The 19,063-nt window shown below is 35.4% G+C and overlaps 5 protein-coding genes across 10 annotated transcripts in view; 4 read left to right on the forward strand and 1 right to left on the reverse strand.

Moving 5' to 3' along the window:
* dare (NADPH:adrenodoxin oxidoreductase, mitochondrial) overlaps positions 1–1,644 on the forward strand; it is a 4,039-nt gene extending 2,395 nt beyond the window's left edge. For 2 of the 3 annotated variants that reach the window (XM_018038051.2, XM_026810902.1), the window contains 4 exons: positions 14–152; positions 210–428; positions 502–717; positions 797–1,644. In XM_018038051.2, the coding sequence (XP_017893540.1) occupies positions 33–152; positions 210–428; positions 502–717; positions 797–1,624 (1,383 nt within the window). In that variant the 5' untranslated portion in view covers positions 14–32 and the 3' untranslated portion in view covers positions 1,625–1,644. Of the gene's footprint in view, positions 1–13; positions 153–209; positions 429–501; positions 718–796 lie in introns of those variants that run through there. The other variant, XM_026810903.1, reaches the window with a different exon arrangement.
* A 120-nt stretch (positions 1,645–1,764) lies between these two features.
* LOC108633024 (RAS oncogene family member RabX1) lies at positions 1,765–3,654 on the forward strand. Its single transcript, XM_018037945.2, has 3 exons — positions 1,765–2,231; positions 2,382–2,509; positions 2,648–3,654. The coding sequence occupies exons 1-3, from the start codon at positions 2,189–2,191 to the stop codon at positions 3,140–3,142; spliced, it is 666 nt and encodes a 221-aa protein (XP_017893434.2). The 5' UTR covers positions 1,765–2,188; the 3' UTR covers positions 3,143–3,654.
* A 696-nt stretch (positions 3,655–4,350) lies between these two features.
* Positions 4,351–10,172, forward strand: LOC113463873 (uncharacterized). 2 transcript variants are annotated; one of them, XM_026810900.1, is made up of 12 exons: positions 4,351–4,686; positions 4,779–4,951; positions 5,038–5,173; positions 5,234–5,530; positions 5,597–5,742; positions 7,014–7,158; positions 7,336–7,706; positions 7,829–8,297; positions 8,368–9,069; positions 9,161–9,516; positions 9,594–9,780; positions 9,880–10,172. In XM_026810900.1, exons 2-12 carry the CDS (start codon positions 4,831–4,833, stop codon positions 10,070–10,072), a joined length of 3,123 nt encoding a protein of 1,040 aa, XP_026666701.1. In that variant the 5' UTR covers positions 4,351–4,686; positions 4,779–4,830; the 3' UTR covers positions 10,073–10,172. The 2 variants fall into 2 exon arrangements, with proteins under 2 accessions (XP_026666701.1, XP_026666702.1); XM_026810901.1 differs by lacking the exons at positions 4,351–4,686; positions 4,779–4,951; positions 5,038–5,173; positions 5,234–5,530; positions 5,597–5,742 and adding an exon at positions 5,771–6,884 and having other exon boundaries at positions 9,880–10,170.
* A 1,009-nt stretch (positions 10,173–11,181) lies between these two features.
* row (relative of woc) lies at positions 11,182–16,562 on the forward strand. Of its 3 annotated transcripts, XM_026810987.1 has the most exons (11): positions 11,182–11,410; positions 11,523–11,789; positions 11,873–11,961; positions 12,049–12,106; positions 12,174–12,300; positions 12,361–12,467; positions 12,538–12,606; positions 12,689–12,749; positions 12,811–13,035; positions 13,176–13,346; positions 13,432–16,562. In XM_026810987.1, exons 2-11 carry the CDS (start codon positions 11,649–11,651, stop codon positions 15,927–15,929), a joined length of 3,546 nt encoding a protein of 1,181 aa, XP_026666788.1. In that variant the 5' UTR covers positions 11,182–11,410; positions 11,523–11,648; the 3' UTR covers positions 15,930–16,562. The 3 variants fall into 3 exon arrangements, with proteins under 3 accessions (XP_026666788.1, XP_026666789.1, XP_026666790.1); XM_026810988.1 differs by lacking the exon at positions 11,182–11,410 and having other exon boundaries at positions 11,739–11,789; positions 11,873–11,912; positions 12,016–12,106; XM_026810989.1 differs by lacking the exons at positions 11,182–11,410; positions 11,523–11,789; positions 11,873–11,961; ... (1 more) ...; positions 12,174–12,300; positions 12,361–12,467 and having other exon boundaries at positions 12,556–12,617.
* Positions 16,563–16,641: 79 nt separating this feature from the next.
* Positions 16,642–18,807, reverse strand: Oda (Ornithine decarboxylase antizyme; the record flags this gene model as incomplete). The annotated part of the gene is made up of 4 exons (XM_018037861.2): positions 16,642–17,944; positions 18,068–18,222; positions 18,313–18,562; positions 18,676–18,807. Coding segments are annotated over 3 exons (498 nt in total), but the record flags the coding sequence as incomplete, so codon positions are not given.
* Positions 18,808–19,063: the final 256 nt, after the last annotated feature.

The following is a 19,063-nucleotide window of genomic DNA, read 5'->3' on the forward strand; positions in this document are numbered from 1 at the left end:
TATATTTTTTTAGATAAATGTAAATTTCTACTATGAAATCCAGTAAACTCTGCAGTTGTATTCGCTTATTTTCTACCAAACATATTGTACCAAAAGTATGTATTGTTGGTGCTGGACCAGCTGGATTTTATGCTGCACAACAATTATTGAAGGTACGTACAGTACCTAATATATAAAGATAATGTTATAACAGAATAGTCTTGCCATAGGGAACAAATAATATAGAAGTCGACATATTGGAAAAATATCCAGTACCATATGGATTAGTACGTTTTGGTGTTGCTCCAGACCATCCAGAAGTGAAAAATGTTATTCATACTTTTGAAAAGACTGCATCTAATCCACGTTTTCGATTTATAGGAAACGTTGATGTAGGAAAGGATGTTACTATAAAAGAATTGCAAGAGCTTTATCATGCAGTCTTATTGGTATATGACAAGAACATATGATTATTTTTTTCAATTTCACTCTCAACTCTAACAATTGGTTGTCGATATTTAGACATACGGTGCAGAAGAAGATAAGGTATTTAATATACCTGGGGAAAATTTGAATAATGTAATATCAGGCAGACGATTTGTTGGCTGGTACAATGGAGTACCAGCAGATAGTAATTTAAATATTAATTTGGACGTAGAAGAAGCTGTTATATTAGGACAAGGTAATGTTGCTATAGACATTGCAAGAATTTTATTAACTCCAGTAGATAAACTAAAGGTATGAATTCAATTGTCATACAGAACACATGTTGTTTTTAATTGTATTCCTTAATTTGCTTATAATTCTACTCTTATAGAATACTGACATAACATCATTTGCATTGGAAAGATTATCACGAAGTAAAGTACGTAAAGTATCGCTAATTGGAAGAAGGGGACCATTACACGCTGCGTTCACAATTGCCGAATTACGAGAGATATTAAAACTTGATGGTTGTAAGACTTATTGGCGTGCAGACGATTTTATAAACGTAAGAGAAGTAGTTAGTACTTTAGCAAGGCCACGAAAAAGATTGACTGAACTCATGTTAAAATACTTAGAAGAAATGTCATCAGATACGAAGGCAGCAACAAAAGAATTACATCCAATATTTTTAAGGAGTCCTGTGCAATTTTTAGGCACAGATAGAGTACACAGTGTTAAACTATCAATAAATAAGCTTCAGGGCGATGATATACATCAACAAGTTGCTGTTTCTACTGGATTATTTGAGGAAATTCCTTGCGGTCTAGCATTTCGTAGCATTGGTTACAAATCTGTTGCAGTAGAGTCATCCCTGCCATTTGATGCAAAACTTGGTCGCATTATAAATTCAGGAGGTAAAGTGCAAGACAAACTATACGCTGCTGGCTGGATTGCAACAGGACCTATGGGAGTCATATTGTCGACGATGACAAATGCATTTCAAGTTGGTGCGTTAATAAATAAGGAATTATTAATCACAGGGAACAAGCCAGGTTCTGTAGGTTTGTCTCGAATATTAGATCAAAGGGGAAGACGTGTAACAACATACAATGATTGGAAAAAAATTGATGCAGTAGAATGTGAAAGAGGAGAAAAGTTGGGCAAGCCTAGAGAAAAGATAGTTGATACCAACGAAATGTTGGAAATTGCATCAAGATAATAATTATGAATTCAAATCAATCAAAAGTTATTTTTAAAAATTTTCTTGTATACAAATGTATGTTCTATTTGTATGTAAAAATCATAATTAAATAAATCTATATTATAATATAGTATATATGTGCTGCGTTCGTATCTTTATTTTCCATCACAGCGATAGCATTATTAATCATTATCTTATTTATTGTAATAACCTTGCAATTGGCGGTTGAGTGGAGTGGATCGCCCCTTCCATCAGATCACGGTTTGAAAAAGAAACAATGATAATCGTTGCTATATCGGTAATATTAAAAATGTAAACACTAGGATTATTTTGTAACAACACGCGTGTTCAATTCGGATTTTATTGCGAAGTGTATCGGCGCATTTCAATATTTTAATTACGTATCATTGACAAAAGTTCCAGTTTGCGATCGCGCGAAGGAAAATTTCAAATAATTGCTATGAGACGTTACGTTAGAACAACGAATGTTAAACTGCTATCGAGTTAATCGTATTGAGTCATAGAAGATAAATGAAAATGGAAGTTCTTTACATCATTATGCGTTGGATTATGCGTTAAAAGATGAGAACGTTAGAAGGAAAGGTAGTTGTTTTGGGTGCACAAGGTAAGCACTAGGTTAGCCTAAAATCTGTTTAAGAAGACAGTACTTATTTTTTGTTTTCTTTCATTGATTCATCTTGAATCTACTCTCAACACACATATATGTATTTCTTCTATGATCCATATGGATTTTATGTATATTCTTAATTTTCAGGCGTTGGTAAAACAAGTATGATTGTACGCTACGTTGGGAAGCCATTTAATCCTCACATTAATCCCACAATTGGTGCTTCCTTTTTTACATGTAAATTAAATTTAGAAAATGCAGGAGTAGTACTACAGGTATAAATGATACAATATATTTCTTACTACATATTTAAAATGTTTGTAAGCCCAAGTTAGGACCTGAAATTATGTTCGCATAACTATATTAACAAGTTATCAGTATAGATTCAATATGCCACTTTCTTTGAAATATAGGTCTGGGACACAGCAGGACAGGAAAGGTTCAGATCAATGGCACCAATGTATTATCGAAATGCCAATGCAGCTATGCTTGTATTCGATTTAACTCAGTATAACACATTCACTGCAATGAAAAGATGGGTATCAGAACTTCACAAGCACATAGAAGAATCAATAGTGTTGGTAGTCATCGGAAACAAATCTGATCTTAGAGAGAAACGACAAGTAGATGCCGAAGAAGGTAGAATTTATGCTACGGATATCGGTGCCACTTATCATGAGACGTCGGTTCCTCAGGGCGAAGGAATTGAAAATGTTTTTCTAGCTATTGGTATTGGCCTCCTTAGATTATCTTCAACTGAACACGATTCTACATCGATCAAAGTGTACGAATCCATGAATTCCAGTTGGAGCGATGTAGACATGTCGCTTACACCATCCCACGAAGAAAGTCCGCAAAATCTTAGCATTGCTCATGGAATACAAGAAAAGCCGCACACGTGTTGCTAGCCTATTTTGTACTTTTATCGTTAAGACATAGAATGATATCATGTCTTTGTAATTGTAGTCTTCGTTAATGTCTACAAAAGATCTCTATTTTGTTGATAATATACATGACCGTGCACAAACGTAGGTGCGTATATATTCATTTTCGATTTAAACGAATGTATATATACGTCACATTCTAAATTTTTGCTACAAATATATCATATATATATATTGTAATTATGTATTATAAATATTAGGTGTATAACTTTGCTTCCGTCGTTTTCCAATAGAATGTTGACTAGACTTTGACAAAAGATGATCAGTTTTTTCGAGGCGAGATACGGATGCTGCCCGAAAGATGAGAGAAAGTAGTCGCCAGCGATGGACAATACGTTGAATCACAAACATGGAACACTTTTTCACAATAAAGCCTCGAATTTCGAAAAAAAAAGACGGCGGAAATAAAGTTCTGCACCTAATGTGTCGCCCATATTTATTATTTTTAATACTCCTTTAATAAAAGTGAAAAATATCTTATGACTTTTCATTGAATACCACTAATCCAATATGTATTATGATAATGCATGATTTGTCATTAATATTATCGTCGTTTAAGATGGTAAGTGGTATTTGTTTCTTGTAGCTACTTGATACAGTATTACAGGATACATATCATGTTGCCAATAGATAATAAAGCAAATAGAGGCGAGTCTCATGCTCGTAAAATACGGAACGATAATCGTAAGGTGAGTCATTCATTCTTTGGGCCAGGCCCCGCGAAGCGTGACGCGTCCCAGCTTTGTTTAAAAACTTGTCTTACTTCCGTTACGCAAGTATTTCTTTCGTATGCCTTCATTTGAGTCTCTAATAGTTCATAGGAACGATGATTCATTCTCACATTCCCATAAACAACCCATTAAATTAAATGTATTTCTTTATGATCGAACTGAGTTTATTTCTTCTTGTTATTAATACACATAATTATAATACATTTCTCATCTGAATTCGTGCTTTAAAATCGCAGGATTGCATTTCTCTATGCACTGACATTAAATTACATTTATATTGTAAAGTAAATTTAATCAATTACGTAAACCGTGCGTTCTCGCTTTCATTTCAAGCGCAATGTAAATACATGCTGTGCGAGTAAGCTAATTAAACGTACTCATACTGCGCGACCAAGTCGCGTGAATAAGTACGGGAAGAAAGGAGTACCCACCTCGAACATGTCCCGGTGTATTGTACATGTTGGAGTAACGAGTAAGGAAACAATGTACTGCGAATGAGCGCACATTCAAAGAGCTCCTTCGTGTCTATGAGGAGATCTACAATGGAAGAAGGAGAACCAAGGGATAGAGAAACGATTCTAACGTAATGGTTGCTTTAGAGAACTCTTTACGTTTTGTATAAGAGAGCACTGCCGTTGCTCGGTATTCTCAGTCAAGTTTAGATCGTTGAATATCACAGAATCATCTCACTTAAAAGACCGTTCCATTCTCATTCAAGAATATCTAGTGCAAGATGCATAATCGTGATTAGGCTCAAGAAACATTACGTTTTACACGGTACACAGTGAACAATTCGATAGTTATCGTCAATGAATTTAAGTTAATTGGCCACGAGTATTTTATTATAAATTCATATAAATCGTTGTTAGGTAATATAGTTTGATTACGGAACCGGATCATTCATCGATCAATGATATCAAAATGTTTAAGCCCAGATACATATCCTTGCCCCTCGTGTGTCAAACTTTCAGTATTCTTCAACTTCATTATTCTTCAATGTCGTGCCTTACGATTGATAATCATCTAACACTCGCCGCGAATGGTAATTGTTACAATAAAATGTATACAAATTAAATAGAGAATGTTTAATTATGCGACAACAGCGATAAGAACAGATTGTTGACTTAGATTGTTACGCAAGGATATCGATTGGTTCCAAATTACCGGATGAGGACGTCGTGTCACGAACCAATGTCACAAGCTTGTCGGAATGTGAAGAAAATTGCTCGAAGAATAGAGACGGCTGCTACGCGTTTTCATTTGGGTAGAAAACATGTTAATATAATCTCCAGGAATAAATTTTTAAATATCGATTGTCTTTTAGCGTCGGTGTAAAGGGTAACAGTAGCTGCTTAATCAGTATAAAGACATCGTCGACAGAAAATTTAAAAACGCACCCAGACTATGATGTATACGCGAAGAAACAACAAAATTCGCTATGGTGTAATATCGATCACGTGTATAAAATTTTCCCACGAGAAAGTGGAAATGGAAATCGTTCGGTCGAAATGAATAAAATGAATAAAACCAGACCTGCTGCGCCAGTTACCGGAAATCCTTTCTCAAAATTTCCAAAATCAATGCCGCTGTTAGCAACGATCAGTACACTATCGTTTTCAAGGTAATTTTTGGAAAGATAAATCGATCATTTATCCAAGTAAGTGCAACGTATTTCGTAAATTTCAAGAAACAAGAATCGCTTGGAAGATTATGGACACCCTGGTGTTTACGATCTTCTTATCAATCATGATAAACATCATCCTTCCGATGACAAGCGTAAATTTCTGAATGCTATTGCAAGTAACAATGAAAGACCATCGACCGATCCTTTTGGTAAGTTGCAATATCTTTTATGCATTTAACAAGTTAAAGCTTTGCAAATTTCGATTGAACTTATTTATAATCCTTTGTCTACGTATATCAGTAAATAATTCATCTACGTACATGTATCTATGTATTTAGTTATACATGCGTTAGAAAATGAATGGCATTGACACCGAATCAACGAGTATGAATATGCATCCATAATTCTTTATAAAATCTCATTACTTAAAAACGTTACATGATTTTTGTGGAAGGACGAACATTTCATTTCCATAAAATATTTCTTCTGAATGAATATTTTCATCTTTTATTTTAAAGTTCGGATATCATTAATTTTATATTTCTTAGAATCGATCGTTTAAACGCTATAAGACGTTGAATGGATGACCGATTTTTTTCGCATTGCACTGTAATTACAATGACCTAGCTAGCTGAAATAATTGTATCTTGAATCCTTGATGAATCTCGAAGGACGCAAATAATGGAACTCATTCAGTTTTGAAATGACATCACTTCAACGAACGAATAATCGAGATCTGGACGATATAAGATGAAACAGATTGACAGATAACTTCCTGCATTTGCTAATGAAATGGCGATGAGAAGCATTTTTCAGATAAATATTTGTAAAAAAGATCTATCGATAGAGAAATATTTTTTGTGCAAGAGCTCAGTAATCCGTTATCCATTGTCCCTTCTCCCATCGCGTGATTATGTCCTCCCACTATTTCTACGGAAACGCTCACTTTTCTATAAAACCATGCAGGATCGTAATTTCACTATCACTTTTTGTTTTGTTGTTTTCATCTTAGAAGCTCACACGTGGTCATAGTGTTTTACGCATTTTCTTATAGAATGAAAAATCGCAGAGTAGTTTCGAATGTTTCAATCTAAATTTAAAATATCAGATATGTTTATAAAGTTTAACACTTCCTCGTTTATTATGAGAAATAATCGCGACGAAGAAGACAGCTTAAGCTATTTCAAATAACAGCGGATATATTTTTTTGTTCGATCGCCGTTACTTCTAATATTGTAAAAAAATATGTACAAAGAATTGTGGTATTTTAATTTTATTCTTTTACCACTTCTTCTTCACGCAATTAATAGTTCAACGATCTCGAAGAGAGCTAATAACGATGATTTCACACGTAAGTTAACAACGAAGAAGTAATATCCATTATTTTACCTGATCTGTTAAGTGGATAATTATTACATAAGTGTATGATCTCATCGTAATATGCAATTGTGACTTGTATAAATGTATTTTAAAAATTTAGTTTTAATTTGTCACCGTAAGCTGCAATCCGGCAAGAAAATGATGGGACCGCTCGTTGAACGCGTCGTAAATTGCGAAAACCTGCGAGATTGTTGTCGGGCATGTGATTACGAAAAGACTTTCGCGTGTAAAGGATTTAATCACAGGTATATGATATGCGAAGTGTATTTTCTTTTCGCTAATAAAACGTCTGCACTGATAATTGTTCGTTAAACTACTTCGCTCTTTATTTTTCTCACGTTACGAAGCAATTCAGTGAGACAATCAGACTTAATTGTTTTAACGCAAATTAGATGTAAAAGTCATTTATTCGTTGTTTAAAGACGCCGAACAGATGACTCGAAATGCACATGCGAATTGACGTCAACACCATACTTTCGCACGGATGTTGCTGAAGATTTCTTAGCTGATTCGCACTACGATTATTACGAGAGGATGGAAAATTGCCCTTCGTCGCCGTGGCACGGTAGTAGCGTACCGCACTGGAGAGATCCTATTAAGAACTATAAACAAACCGGTCAGAATATACCGTTGGATCACGAAGGTGTAAATGACGATTTTTTTCGAGAATCATCAATACCGTCGGATCACTCGGTCTACAGAGAGAATTATCCACCAAATCACGATCACGCTCACGATTTTTCCAATGGCCTTGTGCAATCCAACGAACAATTTGATTATAAAAGGCCTCATGGTAAATGTAATACCTATCCTATTTCTAAATTTTGTACTTATGTATATTCTTATTAATTCTTTCAAAATATATATTTTCTAAATTGTTTTACAAATATTACGACTGATAAGAGTATTTAATAGGTTTCTCGCTTCATCACAATGCTCTAAATTGGAATCGTAATTGGAAAAGTTCAGAGCCCCAACATCCTGACATTGTGAATACTCTTCCCAGTTCTCGTATCGGTAACAATTACGACAAGGAATACTTTGACGTGAAATCTCCAATTTCCTCCAAATCACAATTACATCAACGAGATCCTTCTCTTATACCTGGATATTCTAATTCTAATGAGAACGAACATTTTCACGGGAAATTGTATAATTACGGTAGCGCATTTGACTATAATAGCAATTACGGACCCGTCCCAAGGGAGCCACATTATGAAAAACACGAAACATCGCAGTCGAGCAAATGTTCAAGGAGAATCGCCGTTGGTTCGAAACTAAACAGACGAGTCGTACAGAAGACCTGCCTAGCGCACGATTTGGAACGGTGCGAAGACCTTTGCACGAGTGAGGCAAGTTTCTCCTGCAAGAGTTTTGCTTTTAGGTAAGTGAAAATTAAATTAAAATAGAAAATACCTACTCCCATCGGTTTATTCATTTGTTATTTCACGCAGGTACAGCGTATTAATCACGAATCCTACTGACAATTGTTTGTTAAGCGATCATTCTTACGAAGATTTAAACTTTTACACTGATCTCGATCCAAATCGTGATTACGATACCTATAGCATAATGTCAGATATTAAGACTTGCCATTTGAAAAAATCGACAAATCGGCATCCCTCGGAAGAATGTTTCGCGAGAATTAAAAGTGGATTCGGAATGCCGAGTGATATTACAAAGAAATCAATGTTCGTCCATGATTTAGGAGAATGCCAGTACGCATGTACTGGTTCGCAAGAATTTGTTTGTAGAAGTCTCGTCTTTAACTACGATGTAGATGATCATGAGACACATAATCACGAGGACGAGTCGTTTAATTGTTTTCTAACTGACTGGTCTTCCGAAGAAATGAATCCTGTTAATATGCCAGATATGGATGGCGCCGAATTGTACGAAAGAAATACTTTTCCCTATGGTTGTCATCACATGCACCTATTGCAACCAATGATCACAAATATGTATGGCGTAAATGATAGAAGATTATATTCGCCGGTCATGGATGAATTTTGTTATTTTCATCACCATAGGCCATGTAAATTAATGCCACACGCAGTAGTGTCTTCGATGCAAGCTGTTACACAATCGGATTGCCGCCGAAAGTGTTCAAGGATGAGAAACATCGGTATGATACCGTGCATGTCCTTTAATTACGTGTAAGTAGATTCTGTTCGTTATATATATCGTTCTTAAAAGAATTATTCTATATTTCTCTTTTATTCGAATGACAGTTAATCTTATTTGTAGCGCTAACATGGGTCATATACACGATAATTGTATATTGAGCGACGTATCGGTGCGAGATTTGAGACCAAATCTTGATTACGTTTATGATAACGATCACATGTTGTACGCATGGAGGGATTTTGACCCACATTGTAAAACAATTGGAAGTACTCCGCATTCAGTCGATGATAGAAATATGAATACAGCACCTTCGTTGAGACCATTAGATGATAGAACTCGTACGTCTCCTGTACAATGGTCGAGCGAATTTAGACCCGACGATCATGAACATGATTACAGACAGGAGCCGATCGATGGAGATGACACTCCTCCCTATACCTCTGGTAGCTTTGAACATGGACATAATTCTTTCTCTTGTAAGTAAATATAGTCTAATCGTAAAATTTAATTTTGACATTATTAATTAATTATTTAATGTTTCAATATCAATTAGCGAATCAATTATCTCCATCTCAACGCTATACAGTAAATGGTTACCCTTGCAAAAATGGAACCATATGTCAACGAAACGAGGTAACTGGATTTTGGTCTTGCGAGATTGAAGATGAATATGGTAGCTGGGATTATTGCTGCGAGCCTAGTCATCACTGTGGATTTTCGCAAGGATATCATTATCCTTGGTACGACGTCTTTGAATTATATAAATCAGTTATAGTTTAAGAATCTTCTATTTGATTTATCCAATTTTCTTACATTTGATATTACGCATAATTTTGTAGGTGTTACGTTGGTGCAAATGAAGACCAATGGAGACCGTGTAGCGAAATGTATTATCCATATTATTCACCTAGGGATCAGTCACCTTTCCGTCAATCATCATTGTATGCCGCACGCCATTGGCCTGTAATGTATTTTCATGAAGCATTGCCTCCAAATTGTTCCGTCGGCCATTTTAATTTTACTTACTCTTAAGAACTTTAGCGAAAGACTTTTTTAATAAGACGAAGGTACTTTATTTTTTTATCTATTTTACAGCCGATGTCTCTTTATGTGATCATATGACAAAATTAACATATAAATAAACGATTCTTTAAATGTTTTTATACAAGTAGTTCATTATTAATTAACATAATACATTTATCCTTAAAAAGTTGAATTATGATTTTCATTCACCGACTTATTGAATTTTAATTTTGGGGATTGTTTCAAAGGAGATACTTTTCTACAAGATTATCCCAGAATTAGCGCAGATGTATAATATTGGAGGCAGCCTCTTAAGCGTTAAATCTCTCTCTCTCTTTCTCGCATCACGATTCCTTCCCTTACTTGTCAGTAAGCGATTTGAAATTCACATGACAAAGGTCGTGGCCAACCTCGTAGTCAAGAAAAAGACAGCATATAGAGTCTAATCGACTGTCGAGGTAAATACGAAGATGGAACAAGATTGAATGATGTACGAATGTCACGAGGCATGAGGTACGAATATTATGTGGCGAAAATTGAAATTGAGGAACATGAGGGCTAAGATTAGAGCGCGAGGGTAGTAAGTCCTCCTCGCGTTAAATATTTAATTACTCACCACAATGGAGATTCTCCTCTCCCTCATCCGACCCTGTGTCTTGTCTAGTTGATTAGCGGCTGCACGTGTTGGAGGTTGATCAATTTCCATTCTGAGGAGGAGTATAAATTGCGGAGTAGTTGGTTGGTCAATCCTTAAATTATTAGAATTATATCTTGAGACGTAGATTTAGCGAATCTTTAACTATGAATATTTAAACAACTATTGGATCTATAGCCCCTATAATATAATCTGGTAATCAGAATGACGATACATATGCATCGAAGAGAGATTAGCAATCTCCCCTCGGTGGTGCATACTATGTGCAAAGTTTGATTTGAATTGGTTTCCCATAGGCCTTGAATTCAAACAATCGCGATATCGATTATAATGTAATCTGTACATCAACTTTTGTATAAAATTATTCATAATTAATAAATTAACTAATGAGTAAATAAAACTGTTCCAATTATTTAAGGGCATCATTCATTCAAATATTTTATCCTTTTGACTGTGTTTCACGCTGTTGCAGCTGCAGAGCAGAGGTCACTAGCATCGCTTTTAGACTTTGTCGTTGCGTCGTCCCTTTCGTTATTTTATCTTAATTGTTATCATCGTGTAGCTGTTGCTACAATAATCATTGTGTTACTAATTTCATCAATGGTCCAACACTAACAGAACTGTACCAGTCTTTTCTCGTAAATTACAGCTATAGCCAGGTTTATTATGGTGGCATCGCCGGCATCGCTATAGTAGGTTATTTTTGCATTGATCAAGTATGATCAAACGGATAGAATTGTATGAATAGGGAATCGAACAAGTTCACTAATTACTATAGCGCGGAAACCATCTTAATTTTTGAAGTGTGAATCCTGGAATCACAGATGGAACAGGAATATAACAAGTGTAACAGTTGAAACCCCAGTCAAATTAAATGCGTACTTGTCTTAGGAAGATTCATACATAGAGTCTCCAAGAAATTATTCAAACATGCCAAAAAGTCGGTTAATAATGCGCTCGCACACAAATAATCGACCGTCGTATATGACTTTAAATTTGGAATGTACAGATGAGCCACTCAGTGAAGCTCAGTTAAAATTGCAACAAGAGTTAAAGGAAAATTATGACAAGGTACATTTCATTTGTTTTTGTCTCTATGTTCTTTGTTAAATTTGTTTTCCTATGTTAAATGATACCACAAAGTATTTTGTTAGGTCGCTGCTTCATTGGAGGAACTGGTTAAAGATCATGGAGGTAAATTGGTATGCCAAGTAGGCAATGTCAACGGTTATCAATACACATTGTAGGTATCATTTTCTGCATAAACATTATCTTTTTGCAATTGTCACTCTTTTAGCAAATTCAGTGTTTGTATCTTCTCGTATACCAGGCCTTCAAATGCTGCACAAGCACTGGTTAAAAATACTCCACAACCCATCGTGAATATAGTAAGTATCACAGAAATCTTAAGTTAGTTATATGTCACGTGGTTATCGACATAAATGACATTTGCAGAATCAAAATAAAAATCAAGCCATTAAACTGAATGTATTAAATAATGCAAATGGACCTCAGGGTAACATACAATTGCTTGTGGATTCACGAATGGGAGTTATTCTTGGATCCGTAGCTCAGGCTTCAGGTAATGAATTGAGAAACTAATTGCTGCGACTAATTGATATTAATAAATTGGGAATTGTAGGATCTACTATTACAAATGTTTCATCGACTTCAGTACTGACGCCAGGGTCAACATCTACATCTACAGCTACAACTATACCTGCAGTCGCACATTCCCAAACAGAAAATGTACGAAATTTTCTTCTTGCTTTAATTAATTGAGGATAATTATTTAAAAAATTGTATTACTTCGTTCCAGTATAAATATACCCGTTCCGGACGCAGAACGAAAGTGCTTCAAGTGCAACAATCTGATATAATAGAGGAAGTATGTTACGCGTAAATATCGTTTCACTTAATGATCTTTGTTTTTCTAATGAGTTTTGACCCCGCTTTATCTCTTTACGTAGCCTGCCTTAGGTACTCGTGCCCAAAGACAGAAAATAAGCTCAACGCATGTTGTAACACCAAGTAAGTTGTCTGTTGCATTCGATCGCGTTTTATGAACATTCAATCAAACTCAATATTTCAGCTACAACTACTCCCCAAGGTGTGACTAATCTTAGAATAAAGCCAGCAAATAAACAGCAGATCGCACCTTCTGCATCATCTTTGTCAATTGTGAATACTACTACAGGAACGACAACTCCAACGATGACCGTTACGGTAACACCAACAGCGGTAAAGTCGAAAATAACTGTTACAAAACCAACCGAAACCACAAGTATCGGAGGAATATTAATCGGTAAAACTACAGGTAAGAAGTCCGGAACTGTTGATTGCTACTTCATATTAACATTTAAGATCACATGATTCCATTTTGGTCAATGTATATGTAAAACAAGTAAATTATTTACTTCATATTATTATCCACTTCATCCGAATCTTTTAATCTAGCTCATGAGCAGATCGAAGAATCGAAGAAGAACCTTCCGGATGGAAGGGAAATAACTTTTAACAAAATGAATGGAGGAAGAACATTTCCTTCGTTGGTGGTTGTGGCTAAACCAAATCTTCGTATGAAAGACATCACCCCGCAAATAGCTCAAAAAGAACGAACAGAGTTAGGTACCTATTAATATGAATGTGATTATTGATGGCCATTTTTTTCTATATATGGATATACATATTAATTATTAATTGCATTTTTCAGATATGAAAGTTAAGAGCGTACTTATGTTTCCGGCTACAAAGTTTGCTGAATGGTTGATACAACAAGGACTGGTAAAGGCTGAACAACATTGTGTGCAACACAGTACTCATCATCAAAAGAGTAAATTAAAATTGGCCATGTACAGCGATCAAGGTACATTCCCATATTCGGGAGGATACGTTTGGATTTCGAGTTGTTGCCCGGACCGTTTCGTATCCGTTTTCTCCGGTTCAATTTTTCAAGGAGCTCCATACACACCTACCGTTCTACTTAAGATAATTTATCACTGGGCATGCCAGACGAACATTCAAAATGTTATTTCTTGGGTAAAAATATCTAACGTATATGTAAAAACTTTTTATACTCATTTACGTAGCATTTGTACTGGCGCACTTTGGGATAAAATGAGTAAAATGGGAGGTAAAAATTCAGTGATACAAATCGGTGTAATTAGTTTGGGTACAACATCACAGGATGGAAACTTACGGCAAGTTAAGGTAAAAGTGCTTGGTGTACTCGATTATTCTACACTCGATCTAAGATTAAGAGCCTGCGATCCAACACCAGATGGTGATAGATCGTTCAAAACGCAATTCAATAATATATTACAACCGTTGAAAGAATGGGTACACACTGATTCAACTATCATGACCGATTTTACCGTTGACAAAACAACTCTTCAAGAAATGGGTTTTAAAAACGTGACACAATCAGGATTATCTGAGCAAAGTGCCCGTAATTGTATGAGTAACTATCATATTATGGAATATTTAAGGAAAATCGTTCCGAGAATGTTCCAAAACACTCTTAGTCTACTTAGCAGACAAATGATACAACAGTTTTTGGATGAATTAGTGTGGAGGGAAATGTATGGGGCGACTGCTGCACGAGCATTTAACAACATAATCGCACATATCGCGGAGCAAACTAAAATCGAATCTAATGAGGGTCTTCTAGATCGTCTTGCTAGAGTAGCTGCTGATCCTTTTCAAAATTGGTCTTATTCGAATCCGCCACCATTGACATCGTTATTCAAGCTTAATAAAGAAGATCACCAATCAGGTCGTGAAATCTTAGTTCCAGTTAATAGCGTTAAACATGTAAAAGAGCCGCCATCATTTGTTTATTCGATGAAACCTGGTCCGAGGAAAGGACGAAGGAGAATCATGACGACAGCACTGACTCCAGAACCCGAATTGAAGAAGGCAGTGTTGGATCCGAAATATCTAGCAAAAGAAAAAGATCGAGAGACTAAGAATGACAAAATACAGTTACAAGAATATTACTATGCTACTATGGACGGCGATAAGACGCTTCTTTTACGAGAGTATAAGTGCACATTACATTTCAAGTGTTTCCTTTGCACTGCTACGATGCGTTCGAATACAGAAGTGATGGAACACACTATTGGTCACGTACCCGCACGGGTACCTGAACAATCAAACTCTCCTGTATGTCGATATTGTTGTACAGCGTTCTCGTCTCAGCATCAAATGACTACACACGTTACGGAAACACACAGCAGCTTCGGCCACTCTGACAGCGACATGGTTGTTTGCGCCATTTGTGAGCAGAAGTTTGGAAACAGCGGCCTTCTCATTAACCATTTGTCATCTATGCACTGCCCTTCGGAGATGCCGTATCAATGTGAAACGTGCGGTTATCGTACTTCGAGTCACAAAGATGCTATCGATCATTATTACAGTGTTCACGAGAAAGGCGCAGGACTACAATGCCCTTATTGCTTGAAAGTAATAGATTTTGTAAAGAAAGGTAAACCCAGTGCTACTAACATTTATGCTTTTCTATTGCATATGCAAAGACACGTTATGCGAATAGAACAAGGGCGAGGAAATAAATGTTCGAGGTGTTGTCTTTGGTTTAATCAGAGAAGTTCGTTGAAGTCTCACCAAATGGACCTACACGATACTGTCTCTGGTGCGAAAGTTATTCCGTATACTAGTGCTGAGAATAGAGTAATGATTTCAAAGCATCGACTTCAAAGTAGACGGTTTAATATCGACAGTCCCGCTAGCGAATTACCACGTGATGAGAAAGTCGCAAGATGGATCACTGGCCCAGTGACAGTGAACGTTCCGTTCGATGATTTATCTTGCAAAGAATGCGAAGAGGATATAGATGAACAAAGCCATTATCCAGGTGAACAGAAGTGTAATTTGTGTCGCTATGTAACTTGCTGTTGGCGTGCATTCAGAGAACATCAACAACAGATTCATAACGAGCGACCTATGACGAGTTTGGTAGTTCCTTCGCCTCTGATTAATATTCCATTAGAAAGAAAAATGCAATGTTCGTGCGGTTATGCGACAGCGGATGGTAATGAATTAGCTACGCATTTAATTAAATGTAACAAAGTGTCCGCTTATCTCGTGAAAGATGCAGCACCGTCCGTAATGTTGAACAGTTTGGGACTCGTCCCAAGAAATAATCCCGATGAGATTGATGTCGATAATATTAAAAGGACTAACTTACATTAAGATACGAAGTACAATTATTTAAATGTTATCAGATGGACATCGCAGATAATAACTTGATGCTCAGAAATTAGTATGATTAACCCTTTGCACTCTATTAACGCCACCGTAGTAAAAGCATTATACAGATATGTACACATTACACATCACATAGACATCGCGCCGAACATTTTGAAACATTTTGTTCATAGGTCATATCAAAAGGCTGAAATTGATGCAAAGGGTTTATACAACATTCGAGAAATCGGTAATAATATAATTGCAATGTCATGTGTTACGATTTGGATTGATGTTTTTATCAGTAAAAATATTGTTTTGTTTTTAGTTAATCAAAACAGATACCTGAAGCAGAACTTCTTTTTAACTAAATTTAAGTGGGTTACTTTCAAAAATTGTACGTACGTTATTCATATAATACGTATTGTTTGCTATTACAGAATGCAAGAATTATATGGACTCTTCTATTCGGTTGTTTTATCGGTATCATTAATATGTTTATATTGCTGAGTTGTACATTTATACGAAATAAATCGTTACTGTACAAAAAGATGTATCTTACCGGTATTCAAAGAATTCTGCGTATACATATGTGCATGTATGTACACAAGTATGCGGTAATTAATACTATGTAAAGAACTATTTTCTTTTTAATCTCTTTAATATAGGACGAATTACAAAACTTATTTATTTCCTAAAGTTTTATTTATGTCTTATGTGTTCTTGTGTAATTTTAATAATCCAAATATAGCATACATATGTATTTTTACGCGATAACTTGTAATACGGTACGCAATACTATATACGTGATAGAATTAAACATATAAGAGTTTCGTACTCAGTTGGACAAATTAGAAACTATTTGCGTTAACATATATAATAACTCATCACTGTGGACTTATCTACATTTCTAGCAAGCTATTAACACCTTCCCTCTTTTTCATTTTTTTTGGAATATTTTAATATTTTTTTAATGATTTTACAGTAATTTAACATCATTTGTTATCGAGTCAACACTAAAGAGCGTATTTATTAGCACAATCTCTACAATGTTAATTGACCTGGGTTACCGAATATTACAATAACATATAATTACTATCATAATCGTCAGGATAATTATTCATATATCATTAGAAGTAATTATTACGGTTATCACTTAGTCTAAAAATAACGAAGGAAAATTGATCCACTCACGATTACAACGACCGCTGGCAGTATATAACGTATTGCTCAAATTATCAATTGATACCTTATTTCAATTATATTGAATTTAATATTTGCTAGATTTAAAATTTTTTATATTTGTAAATTTCATCAGTGTCATTCTGAAAGTTCAAGCTAAAAGGAAACAGTAATTATTTTAAATACAAAGTGGCCAAACACAAGTTACACATCGTTATACGCATATAATACGTGTACCTATATGTATACAGATATATATGTATAGTAACAGTAATACTACATGAAAGTAATTACGAAAGAAAAAAGAAATAATATGCGATAATACAAAATAAAAGACGGTGAAACCCAATCCACCACAATTAACATTGAGATTTTGCAGTAATAAATTTTCGCACAATTTGACGTCTCATAGCTTTATGTGAATTTCAAGCCTTGATGTCGCCAAACCTTTTACGTGGGAAGCTTCGTCAGCAGTTTATATACTCTTAAAAGTTGTTGACATTGTATTCAAGAGAATGAATTATTATTAATTACTTCCACCGTTAAATTATTTCTACATACTCGACTATTAATTTCGATTTATCTTTATCATACTCTTACGTTCTTTCCGTTCTTTACGTACGCGATCAAAATGTACCCCCCTTAAATTTAACGCCAAGGTGAAACGAACATTCTTTTTTAATTTTTTGTCATTTGCTTGCGTTTGTCACTGATTATGGCGGAATCAGAACTGATATCACTATTCTATGAATTTTAACTTCATTTCCAATGTATGGTTCTATATCTTGTAATTTTTTTGCCTTGCCTGTGGTTGAATATTTTTTACAAGTTTTTCATTCCTGTAATTAAAAAAAAAAGAAAAATAAACTAAAAAGATTATACGAAAACGATAAACTATTTAGAAGTCATAGAAATAAGAAAAAAAGTAAAATAAAAGCCGATTTTCGTGATAGAAAAAATACCTGTGCGTTAAATTTCAGAGAAGTCGAGCTTCTGGTTATTTACTCGATGGCATAGAGCATGTAGAGATTGCCAGCGTCACTGCCTGGTGGTACCAAGGAGTGAGTTGGCGGTAGAACACTGAATCCCAAAAACATGAAGGTACGAACCAGCATAGCTAAACCATAACAACAAAATTTTTTAGGCGAAAAGTTTTTCCCCTCGTGGTCAGTTTCACTGGAATCAATAAACGGTTGTCGACAAGTACCTCGATCCGCTCTGTCCTTACGCAGGCAAACGATGATGTTTGTACATCGCAGCGTTTCCTCGGCGTATTCCAGGAGCGACACGAAGCCTTCTTTTGAACCTTCAGGCAAAAGACAGCTTGGAACGCGTATGTAAAGACAATGGCGCCATACCACTGTTTCCCATTCGACGGATGTACTTTCTGTTAAATGTAGAGTAAATGTCAAGCGCAATGATTCGCTGTTTCGCACGGCTTTTAAAAATTCATCCTCCTGAAAAATGTTAAGAAGTACAATGAGAAATGTTAAGAAGTATGAGGAAAATTAGAGGCAAGCTGTAAACAAAAGAACAGGAATTAATCTTCATTTCAATTATAAGTACATACTTGTACAACGTGGGAGCTCACAGAGAGCTGACTCTGCTTTATCCCCACGCCGCGGCTCTCTGTGTTGACTGTAGATACAGACAATGCGGCATGGGGCACATCAGGACCACCACAGAGGCCCCACACCCAGCGTTATACAGTAATGTTGCTGGAGTCTAGAGCTGTCTTCTAAACTTTCGTCCATATATTTGCCCGACATGTCACTACAAATTCGACCAGTTTAATCGATCGATTATAATTGAATCATTAAATTAAAAACTCGTTTCTCGTAACTGTACACGTAACGTACAAGAAGACGATTTCAAACAAATATAAAAATTATTCAATTATTACTGATAACGAAAAATTAATTATTGATCAATACAGTAAAGATTAATAATTAATATTA

This window comes from Ceratina calcarata, unplaced genomic scaffold (genome assembly GCF_001652005.2).
Source record: "Ceratina calcarata isolate Rehan_Ccalc_2016 unplaced genomic scaffold, ASM165200v1 scaffold180.2, whole genome shotgun sequence".
In the NCBI taxonomy this organism is placed as follows: domain Eukaryota; kingdom Metazoa; phylum Arthropoda; class Insecta; order Hymenoptera; family Apidae; genus Ceratina; species Ceratina calcarata.